At 42.1% G+C, this 21636-nt stretch overlaps 1 protein-coding gene across 4 annotated transcripts in view; it reads left to right on the top strand.

Moving 5' to 3' along the window:
* PALM2AKAP2 (PALM2 and AKAP2 fusion) overlaps window positions 1-21636 on the top strand; it is a 269198-nt gene that overhangs the window by 120775 nt on the left and 126787 nt on the right. For 2 of the 4 annotated variants that reach the window (XM_054809515.1, XM_054809514.1), the window contains exons 6-7: window positions 253-354; window positions 5066-5770. The exons of 1 other annotated variant lie outside the window; for it this stretch is intronic. In XM_054809515.1, coding sequence (XP_054665490.1) covers window positions 253-354; window positions 5066-5770 — 807 coding nt within the window. The remainder of the gene's footprint in view (window positions 1-252; window positions 355-5065; window positions 5771-21636) is intronic. One more of the 4 variants, XM_054809516.1, reaches the window with a different exon arrangement.

The following is a 21636-nucleotide window of genomic DNA, read 5'->3' as shown; positions in this document are numbered from 1 at the left end:
CTCCTGACAAATAATTTTATGTGTTCAACTGACATAAGGTTTGAGTCATCTGGACCCATTCCCTCCTGCCTCAGCTAGTCTATTGAACACCAATCACACGACGGTGACTTTGCACTTTGTTTGCTTTGATCCAATTATCTAGTACAAAGCTCCAGTGACTATTGTCAGGGCTGACAACACTCTGCTGTCTAAGCAATGAAGCCACTGGGGCTCATAGCACGAATCTAACTGTTTCCTGTTCTCTGACACCAGATGCAGTAAATTACATTTACTCCCAGATCCCTGAACTCCCAACCCTCTATTCACGAACAGCAGAGCCAGTTCCTGGGCGGGACGGAGCAAGCAGAGTAGCTGGTAAGTCTCAAGGAGCAAAGTATTATAATACCAGTCCAGTAGCCATGAACTTTTTTTGTTATATTACCTTAATGGGTCTGGTGTCCCGATATCGTTTAAATGCCAGGAAATGCCGCTTGATTTGTATTTTGTAAATAAGTCAAGGCTTTTTGAGCAGCAGTGAGTACTCTCAAAAAAAATGTAGTTCAACTGCATACAAGTAGCATAGGAAATGTGTCAAATTTTCTTACTTGGAAGCATTCAGTTCTTTCCATCTCTTCTGATAAAAACACATGGTATTTAGGCCAAGGTTTTGCCTCTTTCATTGTACCCATGCAACTCCTGTTAAGATGAACGAGAGACAGGCACTCACAAGACCCCATATGTGATTCAAACTTTTATGTCATTTTATACTTATTTGTATATCATTCATTCTTCTTGGGGAAAAGGTGGGGAGAAATACATCATGTTTTGTGCTTGGAGTCATATAGAGGATTTTTTAACGCTTATTTTTCAGATCGAGTATGTGTCTTAAATGTAACAACATGATTGTTAAAAGCTGTATGTTTTTCTTATTTTCAAGATCCTTCTTTTCTAAACAATGTATTCCCTATCTCAAGACCAAATTGCTGGTGGCTACTTAAGAGGTGTCCCAAGGAGTGGGAATGAAAGGTGGCATACTTGATGAACGGGTTAATAAGCATAGCAAAGCAATGTCTGCAGCTAAGACACTGTACACAGCTACAGGATATGTCATTTTGTTCAGAGGTCCTGTTGCAAGTCATTCCAAAAGCTTCCCTTCTACCAGTGCTTACCCTGATCCGTCTTAAAAGCAAGCTTTGCCCTGTGTGTTTTGTGCCATTTTGTCAACACCAAGAACACAATAATTTCTTTCACTCTTCAAGTGACCCGGAAGCGTTGTTCATGTAGTCCTCATAAGAGTATTATGTGTGTGCAATAGCTCAAAGCTCAAAGAAATGCACCAGTTCTCAAAGGTAGACTGTAAGCATTCCATCTTAAAAGAAGCTCAAAGTCTACTAAGATTTTTTTTCTTAAAGAACAGCCTCTGAATCCACATAACAGGCAGAAGCCAGATACTTTCATCTTCACATTGGGATCTTGTCGTCATGAAGCACTGCATCATGTTACACTGTAGTTAAAGCTCGTTCAGAATACTTGTACTTGTGAATACAGGCTGTCATCTTCAACTACTGCTTTCAGTTTCAACTCTATTGTCAGATAGTTTGGCATTGTATTAATAGAGCACATTTTGCAGTAAATAAGCTCTGGTTAAATAAAGACATTTTAGAAATCAACATTAGTTCGATTTTCAGCTACTTTGACGAGCTGGGCTGCTAGGTTTTCCTGGAGAGAATGAACATTATTCATACAGGTAGATAAGCAAGGTTCTGTTATTTGCTTCTCCCATGGCAATGCATTTCACTAGTGAACAGCTTTCTAAGAAGCCCACATATATTTATCCATTTATTTGCACAAGTAGCTTAAATGTCACCCCTGGGGCAGGTCATAAACAGCATGTTATGTCAATGACTGAACGCTGAAATGATAGTAGAAGAAATGAAAGTAAAATGCTGACAGTGGCAAATGTGCAAGCAAATTAGCCAAACATAAATTACAAAAGGGCCACACCTGTTAACAAATCAGCCCGCAGGACAGAATCTTCCAAGTAGTGCTAGAACTTGTTGCCCAAAGTCTTCCTAATAAGTAGGGCATTGTTACTTATCAGTACTCCATACTATAGATAAAGAGACGTGTCTTGCAACTCTTCTTAAATATGGCCAGGTCCACATGATTTAACTACCAGATTTTCCCTATCTGCTTCTGAATTCAGGCCCATTATACAAGCCTTCTTTTAATAAACTCTACTGAATAAAATTTGTTCACTAAAACAGGGAGGGTCTGGCAGATTGCACCCTCTTCTGCACTAAAAATATGTGCAATAACATAGCACTCAACTATTTCACAGGAAAATCAGCAGCCTTTACTGAAAAGTCATGCCCCAGATAAAAGTTTCATTTTTTTAAGAAGAGGAGAAGCACAGCAGCTCCAGGGGAGCTAAGGATGCTGCTTCTCACCAAGAAGATAGCAGGTGGCCAGTTCCAGGGGAGCCAGCAGTGCCCTCTCTGCAGGGCTGTGGTGCTCAGGACAAATCAGGAACTTCTGCCCATCAGAGATGATATTCTGGATGTGCTGTGGCTCCCTCATAGTTCAGCTTTGCTTCAGTTCAGCTGGCTGCCACTCAAAAACCTGCCAGTGTGTCAGTTTCAGCATCTGCACCATAGACTAGCCAATCCCTACTTTTACCTCTGTAATGTTTGCAGTTGTTGAACAATATCTGCCCGAGCAGCCCTGGTGAGGTCAAGTGATTTTCAGAGGCCCTGGGGCCAAGCCAATAAATGAAATTCCTCTTCCTTTCCTCCTTCCCCTTGCTCCCACCCAAGAAACTGCACCTAGAAGGGAGCAAATCCCAGAGGCTTAATGGTGGCACCTGTGTCTTTTTGTTTCATTACCCCTTAAAAGTCGGATTAAAGGCTTCAGGGCAGAGTTACTTGCATGAGATTTGAAGGACACTTGCCCACTAGCTCCTGGGCTGGAACAGTCGCAAGCAAGTGATCCATGCCAGTTGCTCTCTGAGCTGCACCACGGTGCAGCCTTCCACAGCTCCTCAGGACAACCTGCTCAAGGGCTTAACTGCTTCTGGCCATGGGGCGATAGTGTTTTTTCTTATTTCCAGCCTAAATCTCCCGTTTCAGTCCATGCTGCCCCTCAGTCTCCTGTTGCACACCTCAGAGCAGAGCCCAGCTCTTACCCCCACAACCTCCTCCTGGCTGCAGGGGCTGCGGTGGGATGGCCAGGCGTGAAAACTCCAGCACAGGGAGGGGAATCACTTTGTGTGCTCCAGGTCATGACAGCTATGGACACAACCAGCCCATAAACCTCTCAAAGCAGTGGTAAAACACAGACCTTAGGGATATTTCCCTAGCTTGCAATGGGCAACGTGAGATCCCTGCTTCTGCAGCCCACTCCAGCCTTCAGCAGCACTTTGCTCTCAGAGGTAGCAATGCTTCTTCGCCCACGGCACCTCCATCCTCCATCTCCATGCAGGTGTTGGTGCAGCATTTCACTTCACCTAACCAGCACTGCCAGGGCCACATGCGACACGTAGATGGCCAGACACCCGTCTGGCTGGGCTGCCTACCAGACCGCACCCCCGGGGGCCAGAGGAGACCACTTCACAGGGGCCAGCATGCACCCACTCAGCAATACATGAATTTTCTGTCTAGAGCTATAGGAGGGGAGTCGTGATGCACATCATGATAAACTTCCTATTGCTGATGAAATACTTTGCTTTAAGGATACAGAAAAAAAAATCTGTGTGTTAATAAGACTGAGGGAATATATTAAAGCAAGAGTAATTTTTTATATTCGTGATTTTTTAAATACAAGCATACCAAGGTACATTGGTTCTTGGGGCAAGGATATTCTGTACTCACTTGAAAATAAGTCAGGAAAAAAAGCCAACACATCAGTTTGTGGTGCCCCCAGGTACATTGAGGTTCATTGGTGGAAATGGTCACCGTAAGTTTCACAAACGCTTGTCACTGCCTGTGGTAATTTGTAATTAAGTGTCTGTGGATGTCTGTCCGTGAGCCAAAATGTCTTCATCTGCATACAAGGAATGCTTAAACAGATGACCACTTCTGGAAAATCTGTGAGATCTTTGCACATTTTTCTTTGGAAAGCTGTCTAGTGAGATGCCATCATATCTCAAAATGGGTGTTAGAGCCTGTCTGTTCCTACTGTGTGGTCTCTACAATTTTTATCTTGTTACTGCATCCTTCTTAACTGCTAGAAAAGCTTCTTTGCTATCTAAAGCAGCATCCCTCACATGCATGTTTTCACCTGTTGTTTCATGAGGCTTTGAAAATCAGTTCATTATTACTTTTTTCTTCAACTCTGGCAATGGTGCTTAGGGCCTAATTCAAATAAATGAAGAAGCAGTTCTTGTCCATTTTGTACATTCTCTGCAAGCAGAGGTCATTGTTGATGCCTTGGGGTGGAAGCTGAGACACCTGCCCTGCCATGCATCTGCAGGGGAAATTATCCCATTCCTGTGTGATTTTATTTTCTCACCTGTAGAACAGGGGTAGACAATGTTTCCTCACCTCTCTAAAATGTTTTGAACACTACGGATGGAAGAGTTAAGCAAGAACAAGCATTAATAATAAAACAGTCTGGGTGTTACTTGCAGCAAACAAAACTTGGTACCAGCTAACTGGCAGTTTGATGACAGGGAAAGAAAAGAGTAGAGACGTTCCTGGAGATGAGTTTCCCGCTGAATTTTGAGGCAAGTTCAAAATGGAAAGGTTGAGGGCAACCTGCATGCTGTCACCTCCCTTCGTCTAAATTACACCTAACCCAAGTGCTCTTGGTGCTCCTCATTGATCCGAGACAGCTCCACATGGCGTGAGCTGGAAGACTAGGTCCTGTTTGCCGCAGGTATGCCTAGCCTCCAGCTGCACAAAAAGCTGTAGTGTAATAACTATCTCTGTCCACAGCATTGCGTCCCACCTCTAACGTAGGACACTTGGACCTTTAGAAGCAGGAGGTAGAAAAAGGGGCACCGTAGTTTTCTTTGTCTGTTTGGCAATTAACCATTCACTGGCTTTTTTTGTTGTAACATGCACTTCCTCTCTTGTTTTCATTCAAGCTTTGTGCACCATGGAAATTAATGTGGAGAAAGACAAACAGACAGGAGAGACCAAGATTGTCTCTGCTTCACCTATTGGCCCAGATGAGGCCCATCAAAGAGGATTCAAAGTCTATGATGATGGTACCAAGGTAGTCTATGAGGTTCACTCTGGTGGCACAGTGGTAGAAAATGGAGTACATAAATTAAGCTCAAAGGACGTAGATGAACTTATGCAAAAAGCTGGACAATCAAGTGTAAAAGAAGGGTATGAAACAATGACTGTGTCAGACAGAAATATGGTAGCCGATGGAAACCTTGGCCATATGAAGGAGCAAATGCTCTTCAAGGAGGCAAAGCTGGAAATGGTACACAAACCCAGCAAAGGGCATGCTGCAAACCCTCAGCCCCAAGACAAACCCTGCGGTGGCGAAGCCCTGGAGGCCAGCGCAGATCAGCCAGTGACAATGATATTTATGGGCTACCAGAACATTGACGACGAAGAGGAGACGAAGAAAGTGCTGGGCTATGATGAGACCATCAAGGCAGAGCTGGTCCTGATCGACGAAGACGACGAGAAGTCTCTGCGGGAGAAGACAGTGACGGACGTCTCCACCATGGACGGGAACGCCGCTGAGCTGGTCTCTGGCAGGCCCCTGTCGGATACGACAGAGCCCTCCTCTCCCGAGGGGAAGGAAGAGAGCCTGCCCTTGGAAGCTGCCCCAGGTACACAAAAGAAAAAGCGCTGTCAGTGCTGTATTGTCATGTGAACGCCTTCTCCTTCCCCGCTCCGGGCAGCTCCTGCTCCATCACTTACCTAGACCTCACTGTACTTCTAACTGCAATACTGTGAACTGGAAGTGAATGCCTCCATTGCCTTGCAGTTGGGTTTGCTTTGCTTTCTAGTTCTTCAGGAAGAGGAGCGCATGGTTATTTTCCCATCAGATGTGCTACTTGGAGTTTGGGGAGGGGTTGGGGGGGTTTTTTTGCTTCTTTTTTGTGGTTTTTTTGTTTCTTTTTTCCTTAATATTGCAGAGTGAGAGATAAATGGGAAATGGAACAAATGTTTTCATATTTATTTGATTTTTATATATATATTATATATATATATAATGAAAACACTTTTTACATTTTTCTTTGGATATCTGGCAGGCTTGATCAGATTCCTAGGATTTTGTGGGACTCTGAGTTTCACAGCAGCCAGATACAAGAGCCTTAAAAAAATATTGCTTCTTTTTTTTAAGAAAAATCACATTTAAACATTATTTTATATATCCTATTTTTTATTTCTTGGGGAAAGGCTTAGATCATTTTACTGTTTTAATTTGCTAAAACTCAGACAAGTCTTTCCCAAAAAGTTTGCATAGTTTTGTTTTATAGTAACTTTCCAGTTTAGTTTGCAGTGTCAGAAAAACCCATCAGCCATTTCTGCTTATTGGTGATACCAAAAGTGGACCTTAATTATTCTTTCTAGAAAATGTATGAATGATGATTTTGCCTTATATAAATCTTCCAGATTACAGTATTGTATGCGTACTTCATCTCCCCAAATTACAGTTGAAATTAACTTGACATGAAAAAGATGCAGCTGTCACACCAACTGAAATAGAGTCACTGATCTAATTGCTTGCCTTTCAGTAACTCTGCCAATGTTTATACATGAAGTTTTCCTGCTGAACTCCAGTAGATGAGAGATACTGCTTTCTATTTCCTTAGAATATAAATGAACTTCTCGCACAGTCTGACCCTGTTCCCGCTGGATTCAATGACGAAATTCTCAGTGCTGGGAATGGGGGCAGGGACTGAGCTTTATTTTGTAACTCTTAGGGAAGTGTAATTTCTCACAGAGTGTACCTCCAGTGCACCAATGTAATGACAGGTGATGGGTCTGATCCTGCGCTGCTCACCCACCTAAAACTCCTGTGGAGGTCCACCGGAGGTTTGTCGGAGCAGCTGCTTCGGGAGAAGATCCTACAGCCACAAGGCTAACATTTTCAAAAACTGCTGGTGGTTTTGGATGCTTCATTTTCCAGTGTGGGACACTTCAAAGAGGCCTGGTTTCCAGTAATTTTTTCTTCATCTGCCCTCTGAAAATCAGGCCCGTTAAAAACACCTCGAGGTGAAAATGTAAAAAGGCGAAGGCATCCAAAATCAGTAGATGTTTCTTTGTTTCTTGGTCCTTTGATTCAACTACAGTGAAAAAGCAGCCAGCTTTTTCATGGCGAGATATTATGAGCCTGATTCTTGTCTCACACCGGTTTTGCTTGAGTGTAGCTTCACTCACTCTAGTGGAGTTAGTCTGGATTTGTAACTACAGAAGTGAGATTAAAAATCAGGATTTATGTTTTCTGATAGTGTTGAAAAGTACTGAAGATTATTTTGAAGTGTCTTTGAAATTATCAGACTTTAAAAATCAATAACAGCAACAGAAAAACAAAATGAAAAAGTTAAAAAAAAAAAAAAGAAAGAAAGAAATCAACAAAAAGCCTCTTTTCAGTCTGAGGTGTTTCCTGTGATATTTCTGTTCTTTCTTGGATGGTGCTTTTACTGCATTAATTGTTAGTTCAGAGCATCCAATTAAACAGAGTTCTTGCTCTGTACTCTTTTCTTTCTGTGCCAGGAAAAAGGACACTTGTTCACAGTGGTGGTAATATGAGGCACACTGAAAACATACACACACAAAAAATGCAAAAGGTAGTTCCTGCGTGAGGTCACTCAGCCGTCAGAATGGAGCTGGTCAAAGTAACTTCTCACCACTGTCAGGTGACAGTCAGGAAAAAAAAAGCAAGCGGAGAGTAGGAAGAGACAGTCACATCCATATGACACCTCCATATCTTCTGCAGTGGCCAAATTTAATAGACTTCCACACACTCCCTCTGCCTCCCTTGGGGGCTTTTGGGTGGGAGAAGGACCAAATTCACCCACAGAAGCTCTGCACATCATCCTTTGACTCAGGCTTAGGTGGTTAAGTTTTATCAAAGAGGGGAATGGCTGCAGAGCCCCGCGTTGCAACAATAGGTCTGGTGGCTGTTTGTTGGAAACTAGCAACCTGTGTTTTGGGTTTTTGTGGTTGGGTTGCGTTTTTTGGGTTTTTTTTCTTTTTTCCCAGAAATGCTAAGCATTTACAAATCTCAACACTTCTTAAAACGAGACCCTGAGTTTTCAACCCCAGGGTGGCCTGGCAAGGCTCTCCCCAGGCACGTTTAGGACCCCAAAGCACTGCAACGCAAAGGGTGAAGCCCTTTCCATCTCGTCCCTTCCCCATGAGCACCACAGGAGCTGGGCATGCTTTGCAATAGTTCTCTCGCTCTGGGGCCTGCTCACCTCACCAGTAATGCTCAAAAACAAATCTTCCAACCATCTCCTCCTGGCCTGGCTGGTCATCTCATCGCTAACCACCCTTTCCTCTCCGGGTGTGATGCCGCCTTCGTGGCCACCCTGGCCTCTCAGCATCTTTCGAGCCCAATCTTTATTCCCTTGTGGCTCCTCTCCCCAATGGACATTTTTTCCCAAAGCCCTCTGCTTGGGAAATTTGGAGTGTCGTCTTTACCCTAACCCGCTCTGTCCATGCATCTCTTCAGCCACATACTCCTCTGTCAGATGACCTTCTGGTTCAGCACAGACTCAGCGTTTTGGGGATGACTCCCTCAGCGGCCAGCTTTGGGAGATGCTTGCTGAGGCTGGGACCAGAACATGTCTGAGACCACTGCACCATCTGAGGCACAACGTGGCGGGGAGACGGTGGCACGCGAGAGTCCAGAAGTGGCCCTTTAGTGGTTAGAAGTAGAGCACAAGCCTTAAACCTTAAACCTGCCAAATACCTACTGTTCAGTATTTGTAGCTAACATTGAGTGCCTAGGAAGGCCAGTGTTTTTTATGTGTTCATACGAACTCCATAGTTAATGGGCCCCAAAAGATCCAGAAAAGCTAAAGGTTTGTCTGCATAGGGTTTGTCTTTACGGGTCAAAGGCAGTTCCACGTCTGAGGTCAGGAAAAACACGAAACGGGAGCAAATTGGTCTGAACTCGGAGGGCCTTAGCTACATCGGCTGACACACATTTACTCCAATCATCCTCCTCCGCAAGGGCAGCAGCCATGCCTGGGCATCGGCGCGTCCCTTTTAGCCATTAGCCTGCAGCCAAGTAACGCGGGAATTCGAATGCGTTAGCCTAGGCTGATGAATGTAAACTGGTTTTCCAGGGCTGCTTTGGGCTTCGAAGGGGTCAGTTTTCCCCTCATCCTCGGATAGGAAGCTGCCTGTGAAAATTCATGCACAATCAGGTGTGAAGGAAGAGGTCCACTCTACGGTCAAGCAGAGAGAGATTTTTGTAAGGATCATTATGGGAGAGGTTTTTTTGTATTGTTTTAAGCAAACTCCCTGTCTGTTCAACTTAAGCCATCACACATACATTTTCAATTTCAGCATGAGGGGATACAAAAAAGTAGAGTCAGAAACTGGTTCAGTGATAGCATTTTGCCACAACAAACTGCTCGCCTTAACTTTTCTAAGAAAAACAAAAAAAAAACTCTTTTCAGTGTATCTTTTCCTAGACTGGGAAAAAGTAACCTATGAAACTTTTTTATATTTTGTATTTTCTAAGTTTCTATGAATCCACTTTCCATGTCGTCCCTCATTTGCATTCAGGGACTGTTTCTTTTGCAAACCACTGCATTTTACTTCCATTCTTTCCTTTTTTTTTTTTAACCAGAAGAAAAATACAAATCAAAAACCACAGCATTATGATTAGTGGCTAGGCAATCTCTTTAAATTACAAGAACATCAATACAGAAAGAAAAGAATTACAGGGTTGTTTTCTTTTTTTAATTTTCCGTGGCTGATGTACTGTATGGTATATGTTTACAGAACTCCTCTGGTCTGCCTTTGTGATGTTATCTAAATGAATGACAAAGTAGATATGATGTGCCATTTGACAGTTTGCCTTAGCACTCTTGGGTTTCCTTTTTCTTTTTGTATCTTTCTTTTCCTTATTTTTTTCCAAAAAGTGCAGGCTGTATTCCAAAGCTGTATAAACACAACATTATCTTTCAATCCCCAGCAAGAGAAGTGTGCACAAGCCCTTCTCCATGAAGCGTACCTCTACCGGTGCAATACAAGACCTCAGCCCTGCAAAAAAAAACGCATACGCCTAATTCTGCTGTGCGTAGACCTATTTCAGTCAAGAGGACTACTCACAGGAGAAATGTGTGTAGGTGTCTGCCAGATCAGGGCATGAATGATTTACACAGGGTGTAGTTTGGGTGTTATACCTGTACCAATTTTATGCACTGCTGAGATTGCCCAGGGTGGTGTAATCCTAGAGGCTAACTCTGAGCATTGCTACTTCTGCTGAGAAAAACACAAAACAAAATGGTGCTTAGCATCTGGTCGGATCGAGTCCTGAGTCAACATTGCTACCATGGCAGTGGTATTCATGAGCAAATATTAGGTGGGACTTCCCTGACAGCTAATATATTAGTCCCCTGTCATTCTACCTAAGTTCACTACTGATTAAAATTATAGAGATACAACAAATTAATCAGAGCAGAAAGCGTAAAGAGTTGCTAGAGAAATAAAAGGTGTTCTACCTTTTGATTTAGTCCAACATCCAAATGGCATACTTGGAAAGTAAGTGGGGATATAATAGAAAACGTAGTATTTTACATTTGTGTATTTTTTTAAGGAATAAATATTTTTGTAATGAGATACGAACCCTAAATGGGGATTCAGTTTCTGAATATCATCCTACCCATAACATTGAGTCTTTGAACTTTTTCATATGTTTATGACAATGCCCAGCTTCTTGGGAACTTTTGTAGACCTAACCACAATTTTCTCCAGGAAGCAGCATCACAACACTTTTTAAAGAGTACAGTTAGAAGAGTAGAATCCAATATACCTGCTATGAACACAGCTAAATAAATAAATTTGTTTGACAGAAAAAGGTGGACCTATGCTTTCTATAGCTAGACAAACTTCTTTATCTAGAAAACCAACATGGTAGGCAATAGCTATCTACTTTCAGTAGAGAGGTATGGCTAAATAGGAGAACTATATGTTTTTTCACTTTGTCATACTTTATCCAACATGAGATTTCAAAATGCAAGAGATGGTGCCACTGGAAAGAGTAGAACAAAATGATTTGGACAAAGTATTTTCCCACAGGCTGAGACGTGGCGTCTTTATTTTTTCTAAACTCACTCAGTTTCAACCAGTTCTCTCTGTCTGTTAGAAAGTTTAGGATTTGCTCAGATTATGTTTCATGAGCCTTCTGGGCAGCAAGAGTAAACTTTAGCTCTGAGCTTAATCAGAGGTCACAGGCTATGACAATATCCAACAAAAATGTGGACTGTAATTTTTGTATGTAAAAGAGTAAGTTGTATAAAATGGATGAATTTATTAAGTTTAGAGTATAAATGGATTGTCATCTAGTCCAAAGAGAATATAAATCCAACTTGTAATATAAACTTATAATAATAACTTAGCTTGTAAATAGTGACAAGGGTGCATGAAGTTCTTAAAAATGTCCCACTTGTATTTAAAATCAAAGCATTATCAAACTGAGCCTTTTTCCTCATGGGTTTGAAGAGTCTTGCAAAATCTATAGCTTTTTTCCTGTGGTGGTTCCACTTAGGCTGTTCAGCGGATTAAGAATAGGTCATTTTTAAGGGCAAACTTGTGGAGAATTCTGAGCCCCTTCCTCCAGTTTGCAAAAGCTTCTCTTATTGTGAGAGTTTTTGCTTTTATTGTATTGCAAAGCTTTTCTGCAATTGTTTCCCAAATTCTTCTTAAACAAGTATTTAGGGATTTGGTTTAAGAATTAATCTATTTAGAAACTGAAAAAACAAACAAACAATAATTTTTAACAATTAGCTAAGTAACTCAAGTCCACCAGTTTGGGTATATTTTTACATTTTTAACTTGGTATGTTTGTGATTCATACCTGAATTTAGACCTTGCATATCTATTCGGTATATATAGACTTGCCCATGAGCATAAAATTAAGCACCCAAGCAGCCCTTTTTAGTTTAATGGGATGACCCAGATAAGTGAAATTTAAGCACATGCACAAATGCTTATAGGGTCTGGTCTTTAAACAATATGCTTTAAGCAAGGCTTATACTGCTTTAACTGTGTCTTCTCATTCCTTTAATTAGATAGTTTTTTAAATGGTGTTGTGAAACTGGTGCACTTTTCTGCAGAGAGGGTTTTAGAGCATGGTCTCCTTGCTGACTGTGTTTGAAAGTACACAAACACCCCTCGGGAACTCTGAAAACTCCCAGTGCCTGAAGAGGGTGCGGGTGAACTTCATAGCTGCACAGAAACATAAAATAAAAGAGGCAGTGTAAGTGTTTCTTCCAAAATTTCCCCCCTGCACACTTCTGCTCTGGACTGTGCCTGTCTCCTGTCTCTGTCCTTCCTCTCATTCTGGACACCATTGCTCAGCCCCTGTCTCTGCTTCCCTTCTTGTGGTCTCCTATGAGCAAAGATGGGGGGAAGAAAAGAGAGAGTGGAGTTAAAAACCTCACCTCAGGCCTGTTGGCATGAGTCGCAAGTAAAACAAAATGACGGTATCCTGTTCTCAGCATTTGGACATCTTCCTGCATTTTCCTAGATTCCCAGGGCAAATTTGATAGTAGAGAAGCGCTTGCTCTATCTGTTCAGCTGGTACCCCATGGATTTCCCAAACAGTGGGTTCCACTAAAATCTTACTGTTTAGGTAAATCTGCTCTCTTCCCATTCCTGTGGGAACGCACTAAGCCCCCCAAGCCAATATGAGCTAGATTTGCCCAAGTGCATAAAATATCAGTATCCAGAAGCCACTTACAGGAGCAGAAGGCAAGCCATCCCCTAATTGTCAGGTTGCTACTGGCAGGGTAAAGGAGCCAGGAGAAAATGTGGACTTCCCCACAGTCTGATCCAGCATGCAAAGGCATTCTCAGTAAAATTAGCTGCCAAGAAGCTACTGGTATCCCTCCAAGTTAATATGCCGGTCAGAAAGAGGCAAACTCAAAAATAAAGAAGGTTTTGTGCAACCATATAAAGTCCCAATTGAACAGGGCACTTAAGCTCCGCTAATCTTAAGCACTTGCTTGAAGTGTTACAAATACTTAAGCACTGTACTGGTTAGGGATAGCCTTGAGGATATGTTAAGATCAGCCAGTATCTATAATTAAGGTTCTTTACTGATGAGGAGCTCAAATTTTGTCCGTGTTATTTTGCAAGTATGGCCAGAGGCACTGCTTAGGGGCAGATACAGGAGATAAATTCATCTGAAAGCTTTTTGCTTTTCCAGTGGCCACTGAATCTGAGTGCAGAAAAGGTAGCCAAGCAAGAGCAGGTCAGAAGGAAGGCAAAGAACACATTTTGAAGGTTTCCTGCCCCTCCCCACTACGTTTACTCCATAGACGAATGACTCTTCATAGGGGTTCAAGAAAATGTTGTGTAAAATGCAGCTTTTATGGTGAATGTAGGTTGTGGTTGAGATTTTTTTTAAGCTTTAGTGTCCCCCTTTCTTTGTGAGCTAATGTAAATAAAATCCCATTTTGTTGGGGAAAAACTGCTGTGCTAACACTGGATTAGAATTGCTGGGGATAGCTGCTGTACTTTGTAACCTGAAGTGTACTTTTTTGACTGTTATGTTTTCTTCTTCAGATTAAAAAAATGAGTACAAAACAAAAATAAAAAAAAAAAACAACCAAGAACACTGCCAGCAACAGCCATGCTGTAACTGTGGCTTTTCTCTTTTTTTTTTTTTTTTCTCTGTACAGTGTTACTAGTAAATAAATCTGCCTTTTCACTGCACCTACTTCTGTGTCTTTTTACTGTGTTTCTCTCTAACTACCACTCTTGAAGATGCTCTATGATCTCAAGGACATACCGCATGGAGATGCCTCTCTCACTAAAAGAATTAAAGTACTAACTCCACAGATAATTTTCTTTTTTTTTCTTTCCTTTCACTGCTGTGCCCTGCTACTCTGTTATTTTTATTAGATGCTTCAACGTCTATTAACTTATTGTACCTATTACTGTCTCATTTCTCTTCTCCCTTTCCTTCTCATGTGATACTTTGCCAAGCATATTGCGGACCCCGTTGCTCTAGGATCACATGGCATCTTTTCATATTTGCAGAAAACAAAGGATTGGTTTTGGTCAGCAAGGCAGTATGTCCCAGGTCAACTTATTTCCTAATCAAGGAAAATATTCTATACAGCATACATAATTCCCCAGCAATAATACCTAAAGAATTTAAGGACTGCCAAAATAAACAGTGTGCAGTTTCCCTCCAGGGCTTATCAAAGACAGTGACTTCTGTATTTCAGGACTGAATGAAGCTTGCCATAGTCTGACTTGTAGGGAAAAAAATAAAAAAAAGAAAAAGCTCTTGTGTAGTTTTTGCCCAAGACGTTATATTTACCTGAGCTCAGAACAGTTACAGGATGGGTAACATAGCCAGGCAGCATAAGTCTTCTCAGAAATTTAAAAATTCAGCTTAAACTCAGCCACTTAAGAAATTCACCACAAATTGCCCGTTGTTACATAAGTACCCTCCCTCTGCTCCTTTCACCCGTTAGCCATACAGATAATTCTATACACACACACACACGTATCTAAGCCTTCGCAATATGGTATGTTTTAGCGTCGCAGAAGGAAAAATGGCCATGTGCCCTGCTTTGCTGCTGTATAATTTAGTCCTGAAAGTTTTGCAGTAGGTGGGGCTTCAAGTTGTTTTTTTTCTACTTGAGTGACAGAAAGTCCATTTTGTCTGACCTAGAAGACTCTGTGAATGACTGGAAAACTGGTATGTTTCTGCCACCGAAGGACTAGAATTGATTCAGCTGAGAGAAGTGATCATAACTATTTAAATTTCTTTGGTTTTGCAAAGACATTCCTAATTCGAAAGCTGTGTTAATATGGCAAAAGGAAGGATCATGACCCTGAGCTAGCAGAAGTGTCTGTGTGAAGGACCATGAAATAACAAGGGCACCATCATATGCAATTAATTTAGTGCTTGGACACTTGGACGCATCAGGTACATATTCTGTTTGTTGGTGCACACCATGGCCTGTGACATACTCTTATTTTCATTCCACCTCATTTAATTACATAGCTATGAGAAGGTTTTTAGCTGAAAACTCCTCCACAGCACAAAACTGAGTCGTTCAAGAAAACACCAGTGCCAGACTAGACAATTTTGATATTGCTGTTGTTACTAAAGTTTCAGAAACAAAATATTTCCATGCATTTCCCCTTCTCTCTAGGAGAAAAGTGAAATTTTGCTTTATTTCTTTTTTCCCCACCCTCATAGCATGTAGGAAGAAACAAAATGGTTAGCAGCTGCTGAGATAGCATGACACTCCCCTGAAACTCTTCTGGAGGGGTTCCCTGGAGGCCAATGACTTAAGAGAGTAAGGGCATATTCAGCATGTGGGAGGCCAGCCCTCTCAGGTTTTTCCTCTTTTTCCTTTGTTTTAATAGTTCTGTATCCTTCTGGTAACAGAAGCATGATAGGCACTTTGAAAGTTCAACACTCGAGGTGTTTTGGTAGTTCGTCTGGGATTAGAAGTGGAATAGCTGATTTTCAGACAGCCCCTTACTTTCCCGCAGGACCCTCGCAACCTGCCCTTGGTCCCTTAGAACTCACACCAGTTCAGCAACACTTTGTGCTTCACACTACAATATTTTTGAGGTTATAGGAAGAAACCTCTAAGGCTAATAACTGTAGGCATGAATAATAAAAAAGGGACAAGAAATTAACAACAAGACCTCCATTTGCATTCCCCTTCTGCTGCAAAAGGTGTGATCAGATGTCCATTGCCCTGTGCACAGTGACATATGAATCCTTTGTAACTTCTCATAGGGGAAAAACACGCTGGTCCCTAAATGATTTTACAAAACCTGGCACAATTGTGCAAAACTTCATCCACATTTACCCATGATAGAAAAACTACCTGCTGCATCGTCACAAGTGTCTAGCTGACAGTGACCACCTTCCCAGATGAGACAAGGGAGCAGACATTTGCATAGGAGTAGAGTTTGCTATATCGGACATGGAGGAGGGAACTTCCCATATAACCCAAAGGAGAATAGAGGGAATAATCAACTGGCAGAGAGAAACACTGGCTCACTCCAAATCAGGGGCAGGGAGGAGTTGTGTAGCTGCACAGACACTGGCCTGCAAACCTAGGGACTCAGTTGCATCAGAAAGAAGGGAATCGGCTCCTGCCTTTTATATACAGCAGTTCCTCCCAGTGTAAGTAAAGCTCTCTGGACTCACTGAGCACTACTAAAGATGCTGGTCCAGGTCCTGGGGAACATTTCCAATTGCTGCTGCTCCGCGTGCTTCAGCATGACCTCACAAAAAGTCCCGCATCTTCAGATCTACAAAGGTATGTAGATACGATGTTATCCCCTTGATTTAGATGGGGAGTCTAGGTAACTAAATACTTCCACGGGTCCAAGTTTTTTCATCTCAGTTTTACGTCTGTAATTTAGGATAATTAGCGCTATCCTGCCTTGTGGGGCTGTGTTGATGCATCTGTTAGTGTCCATCACAGGACTTCAAGAATGCGGGGCATACTCTGGGTACACAGCATCACAAAATGTCCTCTTACTGTAACAGGTTTTGGAGAGGTTCTGCTTGTAACTCCAATGCCAAACCAGAAGAAAACAGGCTACATTGCAATCAAAACTGGCCATTCACAGCAGTCAGGCATTTTCTGGGAATGACAAGTTTGCCATGATTTAGGAAAAAAGGATGTAGCACTAGCACGTTTGGTTGCTTGTAGGTGGGAGAAGAAAGGGAGAACAACAGGTGGAGGGAAAAAAGGAGATGAATGCAAAACTGGGTCACTTTCTCATACACGACAAACCAGTTCAGCTTCCTTTTTGAGTATTTCCATAGTGCGTAATGCATCACTGGCTACAGGTTCCCTCTGGCTGTAGATGAATCTGCTCCAGCATTGGCAGCAGCAATATGGTAGCTTTTGGGGGCAGGGGGCAGTTGGTTCAGCTAATTAGCCCTGCTGAGAAAGAGGCTATCAATTCGCTTGAGCATAGCCCCATGCTAAAATGACTGTAGTGCTCTTTAGGCAGCCTTGCATTGTGTTTTAATCTTATGGCTTAAAAGGAAGGATACTGTTTAATACCAACAGGAAGTCTTGATCATTGTATTTCACTGGAGTGTTGTACATATATGGTTCAGTTTAAAGCAAATGAGATAACTTAACCATAACAAGTTTTTAAACAGATTGTTGTGCTGCTCAGTTTTTGTTACATGGTAGGAGGTTTCTTCTTAACACTCTGCACTAAGTTACAGAAGCATCTTTGTTGCTGGAGAAATTGTCATACACAAATTGGTGGTGAGACAGAATAAATCCTTCCTTCTGCTGACCGGCTTAGGCAATTTTGTATTATTAGGTATGGTTAAGTTACCAGGGAGGTGGGGTAAAGTGATGAAGCTGTTTAAATACCATGTGCTGTTGCACACTGAGGACAGAACTGACATCTGGAAATTCTCCACTGCTGCTATTTCAGTCTGGATTTTTTGCTACAGAAGCTGGAGATCGTTAGGGGGTTAGTAAATTGGGAGAGTTAACCAAGATAGATAGTTTCCACTTACACCAGCCTGGGAATAAAACAGCCCTTAACCTAACATGACAGAAGTAATTCCCATTTTTGCTGCTACAATTTGTGCTGCAAATTTAGTGTTATTTAAGGTCCTTTTTGGATGTCCAGCTCATGGAGTCAAGCAATATGGAGAGACCCTTTGCTATCATTTAAAAGAAACAAGAAGAGAAACAGTGGTTTAAGGGCTACCTGGCTGAGGATGAAATCTGGAAGTGCTTGCTCTAGCTGCATGTACAAGCCCTGCAGACTTGTGATACTCTGGGTCCCCTTTTCTGTGGTATTTGACTACAGATGCTATTCTTAATGATAATAAGATATATGGAGACGCTACTGTTTATTTTCTTCACTTATTTTATATGTCAGTATTTACAATTGACAGAGCTAGAAATACTGTGATTATTTTGCTGATTTATCTTCACAATGTGCCAAACATTTGCAAATATAAACAAATCCAGGACCTACCATGGAAGCTGTAGCCTGCCTGTCTCCATTTGCTCTACTCATTACAACTCCTGCAGAGGAAACATCAGGGCTGGAAGCTGTAGACAGTGTCCAGAGTGTTTAAAAGCTGTAACTGAAAGTGGAAATAAAAGGAAAGTAACTCTTTTCTCTCATCCAGCATCAAGAAGGGTTCTCCTCTAATCCGTAGACTAAAAAGCATTAAATCCAGTCTGATGTCAAAAGTCAACTTTCACAGCTTAACAGCTGCAAATACTGCAAGCAGGGCCACCAGGCCCCTTAGAAAAAAAAAACATGTGCTTTCAGGATCAGGACCTTACACCCCCAGCCAGCCCAGTGAACTTGGAGTGCCTGGGTGGGAAGTCAGTGCCACAAAGCATTAGAAATAAGAAAAGTATTGAAATTACTTTGAAAAAACCCACTCTGATGCAATAATATTTTTAAAGATGGGTCCCTGAGTGTCAGAGAGATTGCAGGCTGTAAATAACCAGTCCCAGAAAGAGAAAATCAGGGAGGGGAGCACAGACTCTGATATAGACACCAAAGAAAGCACGACCAGCTTGCTCTGAAGAAGCGCACTACCTGTCACCAGCAGCACTGGAGAACCAATTGTTTTGTCTTTTATAAAGAAAAAAAATGGCACACAAGCAAGACCTTCTCTTCAGGAAGGGCTCTGCTGTTGGCAGAACTTCAAGTAGCAGATCTGCTTACAGCAGCAAGAGCCAAATAGTTGTCAAGGTTCCAGCTATGCTGCCTGGGGTACCTGGCATGTACCAATATTACCCACTATAAAAGCACCTGACTCATGCACAAGTTCCAGCCTTAATTTTCCTCTTATCTGCTCATTTTCAACTATGTATAATTATGTTAAGAAAAGTATGGCCAGAAGAGTTTATAGAAAAGCTAATAAGTTTTTTTCAATAATAAGCAGTTAGGTTAGTGAATTATGGTGACACAGGTTGCTGAAAGCCATGTTGTACAGCTAGGTGAGGAAAAAAATGTCCAGTGAAAAATAAAGGATAGTTCCAGAGAACAGACCTTTAAAAGATAAGTTGGAGAAAAATGTGGCCCTTCTACTAGTCTTTGAATCCCCAGGAATGTCGTTTGCCCTAACAGAAAAGAACCAGCCATGTGCTTGAATTTATTAACATGGGTAGTCATTTACTTCCATGGATCTGCTCATGTCAACCCATTTCATGGGCTGGGAAGCCAACCATGTATGGTCCCTGCAGAGCATGGGTGGCTGGGATGGTGCTGGGCGGGGAAGGGAAGGAGACAGAGATTATTGCTGCATGCTCTTCTGTCTGAAGGAGGCCGAGAACAGTGTCAGCATTAGAGCAGAGTAAATAATGTTGATTCGATTCACTGGTGAAAATGAACAATCAAAAGCAGAGCAGGGGATTTTACCATGCTGAACACAAAACTGAAACTTTCTGAATTGACCAGTTGTCTAAAAAACAAACTTGTTTTTTTCAAAATATGAAGTTTCAATGCCAGCTGGAGACTTTAAAAAAAAAAAACAAACAAAAAACACAAGCACAACAAACAAAAAAAATCCTCAATATCTCATTTGGAATACATTAAAAATATTGCTTTGACATTACCAGAACATTCCCTTCAACTTTTTCTATCCAAAAATTATTAGTGGAATTCAATGTGATATCATTCTCTCAGAGCTCATTTTTTCCCAGAAACTCTGCTGTTCAAATTCAAGGGGAAAATTCACTTGGCTCTAGCCAGCGCAGCACTCCTAGCTGAAGCCTGGAGGGCTGACACTATGATTTCAAGTCAAGTGTACGTGATAAGGAAGAGCTAGCCATGGGCAACAGACCCACAGCTGTACGTTGTCAGTACTGGACGATGCTCCTTTCTTTGCTTGCTGTATCCAGTTCTCTGATTTTCTCTTCCCTCCCGCCTGCTGCCTCTTCCCCTTCAGCTGCACACATACTTGCACAGCACTCCGTTGATCCTGGCTGCACTGCATGGATGCCAGTGAAGTGGAGGGCGCTCTGATCCAGCTTGATGCTACCACCAGAAAGGGAGACTCTGGTCTAACGTCCGTTGCCATGCCTGTGAAGACTAGCACACTGTTTAACAGATGCTAAAGCGTCTCAGGAATAAACAACTGACCAGCACCAATTGCTATTACTGGACTCATCCTCCCCTGGACACAAATCACCCTTCCCAGTGCCATGTGTGCCTCATGAAAAACCTAGGCAATACCGATGTCTGTAGGAAAAAAGGCTTTAAGCCAGATGTAATGTCCATTCCCAAAGCAAACCTTCCCTTTCTCAGTTCCACTGCATAAAGTAAGAAAAACTCAAATCAGGTAGCAGAGGCAAGAATATAAGATGTTTGTGCCAAAAAGATCTTAGTGAAAAAATGTCTTGCAGATCCCCTAGCCCTGCAGAGAGGTCTCAGAGGTGAGAAGCAAAGAGAGATTCTCCAGAGAGAAGAACACAGCCTCAAAGCCAGAAACTCTTCAGATCTGGTCACGGCTCAGAGGCACTGGTCTCTGCATCCCTTACTCAAATCACCTGAGCTCTCTCCCTGAACATATCTGCTCTCTATTTTTTTCTGGTGAAGACACTGTGCATCTTATGACGGCAATGTGAGCATAAACTAGTATTTATAGGGTTTATCTCCAGTAGGCTGTAAAGCAGTTTTGGTGGCTTCTGCCTGTTTCAATATGAATAATTAACGCTGAATATAGCAGAGTTACCAAGACAGAGTTGCCAGCTCTGTTCAAGTAATTTTGTCCTTAAGGAGAAATCCTCTCTTAAATAAAATCTGTATGTTTTGGTAGAGGTAAGCTGACACTCTCTGTCCATATAAACACATGGTGTAAGTGTCAATTCTACCACAAGATAATTCAAGGTCCATGTGTTGATTAGTCATATGAAGAGGTTAGATTAGAAAATTGCCCCTGGCACTGGCAAGGGACAGGGTTCCCTCTCTATCGAAGGAAAGTGGCATTAGTACTCCCCAGCAGGCTGTAAGACGGGTGATTTTTTTTGTAGTTCAACACACTTACATTACCCCTCTGGCTCTTGCAGTGGGGGTCAGCAAAGACAGAAAAGTGCCTAGTTGGGCAAAGCATGTCAGACATCCCCAACCTCATCTGAGTTGAAGGCAAGTCAGGCAAGGAGAAACCAGACCTACTGGTGGAAGGCAGTCCTGTGAGAAGAGGAAAGGTGCAATATTTGTAGTTTTTCTCTGCTCTGCAGGAGACAGGGAAGCATCAGGCAGCACAATAAATTGCAGATGCACAAAAAGCTGATTCTTCACAGCAGTAATGCCAAACATGAGGTCTGGGGTCCAGCCTGTTTGGCAGGTCCATCAGGGAGAGCTGGTGCCATTTACAAATCAGGGTCTTTCTTTTCTGAGAACAACAAACACATCATCTAGTCTGCAATAAACAAAATGTCAACAGGCAAAAGTAAACTTGGGAAACACAGTGGAAAGCTTGTTTTTGATCATTTTTTGGTTTGTACTGCAGCTTATT

The sequence above is a fragment of the Grus americana genome, chromosome Z, assembly GCF_028858705.1.
Source record: "Grus americana isolate bGruAme1 chromosome Z, bGruAme1.mat, whole genome shotgun sequence".
In the NCBI taxonomy this organism is placed as follows: domain Eukaryota; kingdom Metazoa; phylum Chordata; class Aves; order Gruiformes; family Gruidae; genus Grus; species Grus americana.
The sequence above is the reverse complement of the archived record's forward strand: the minus strand, read 5'-3'. Positions and strand labels throughout refer to the sequence as shown.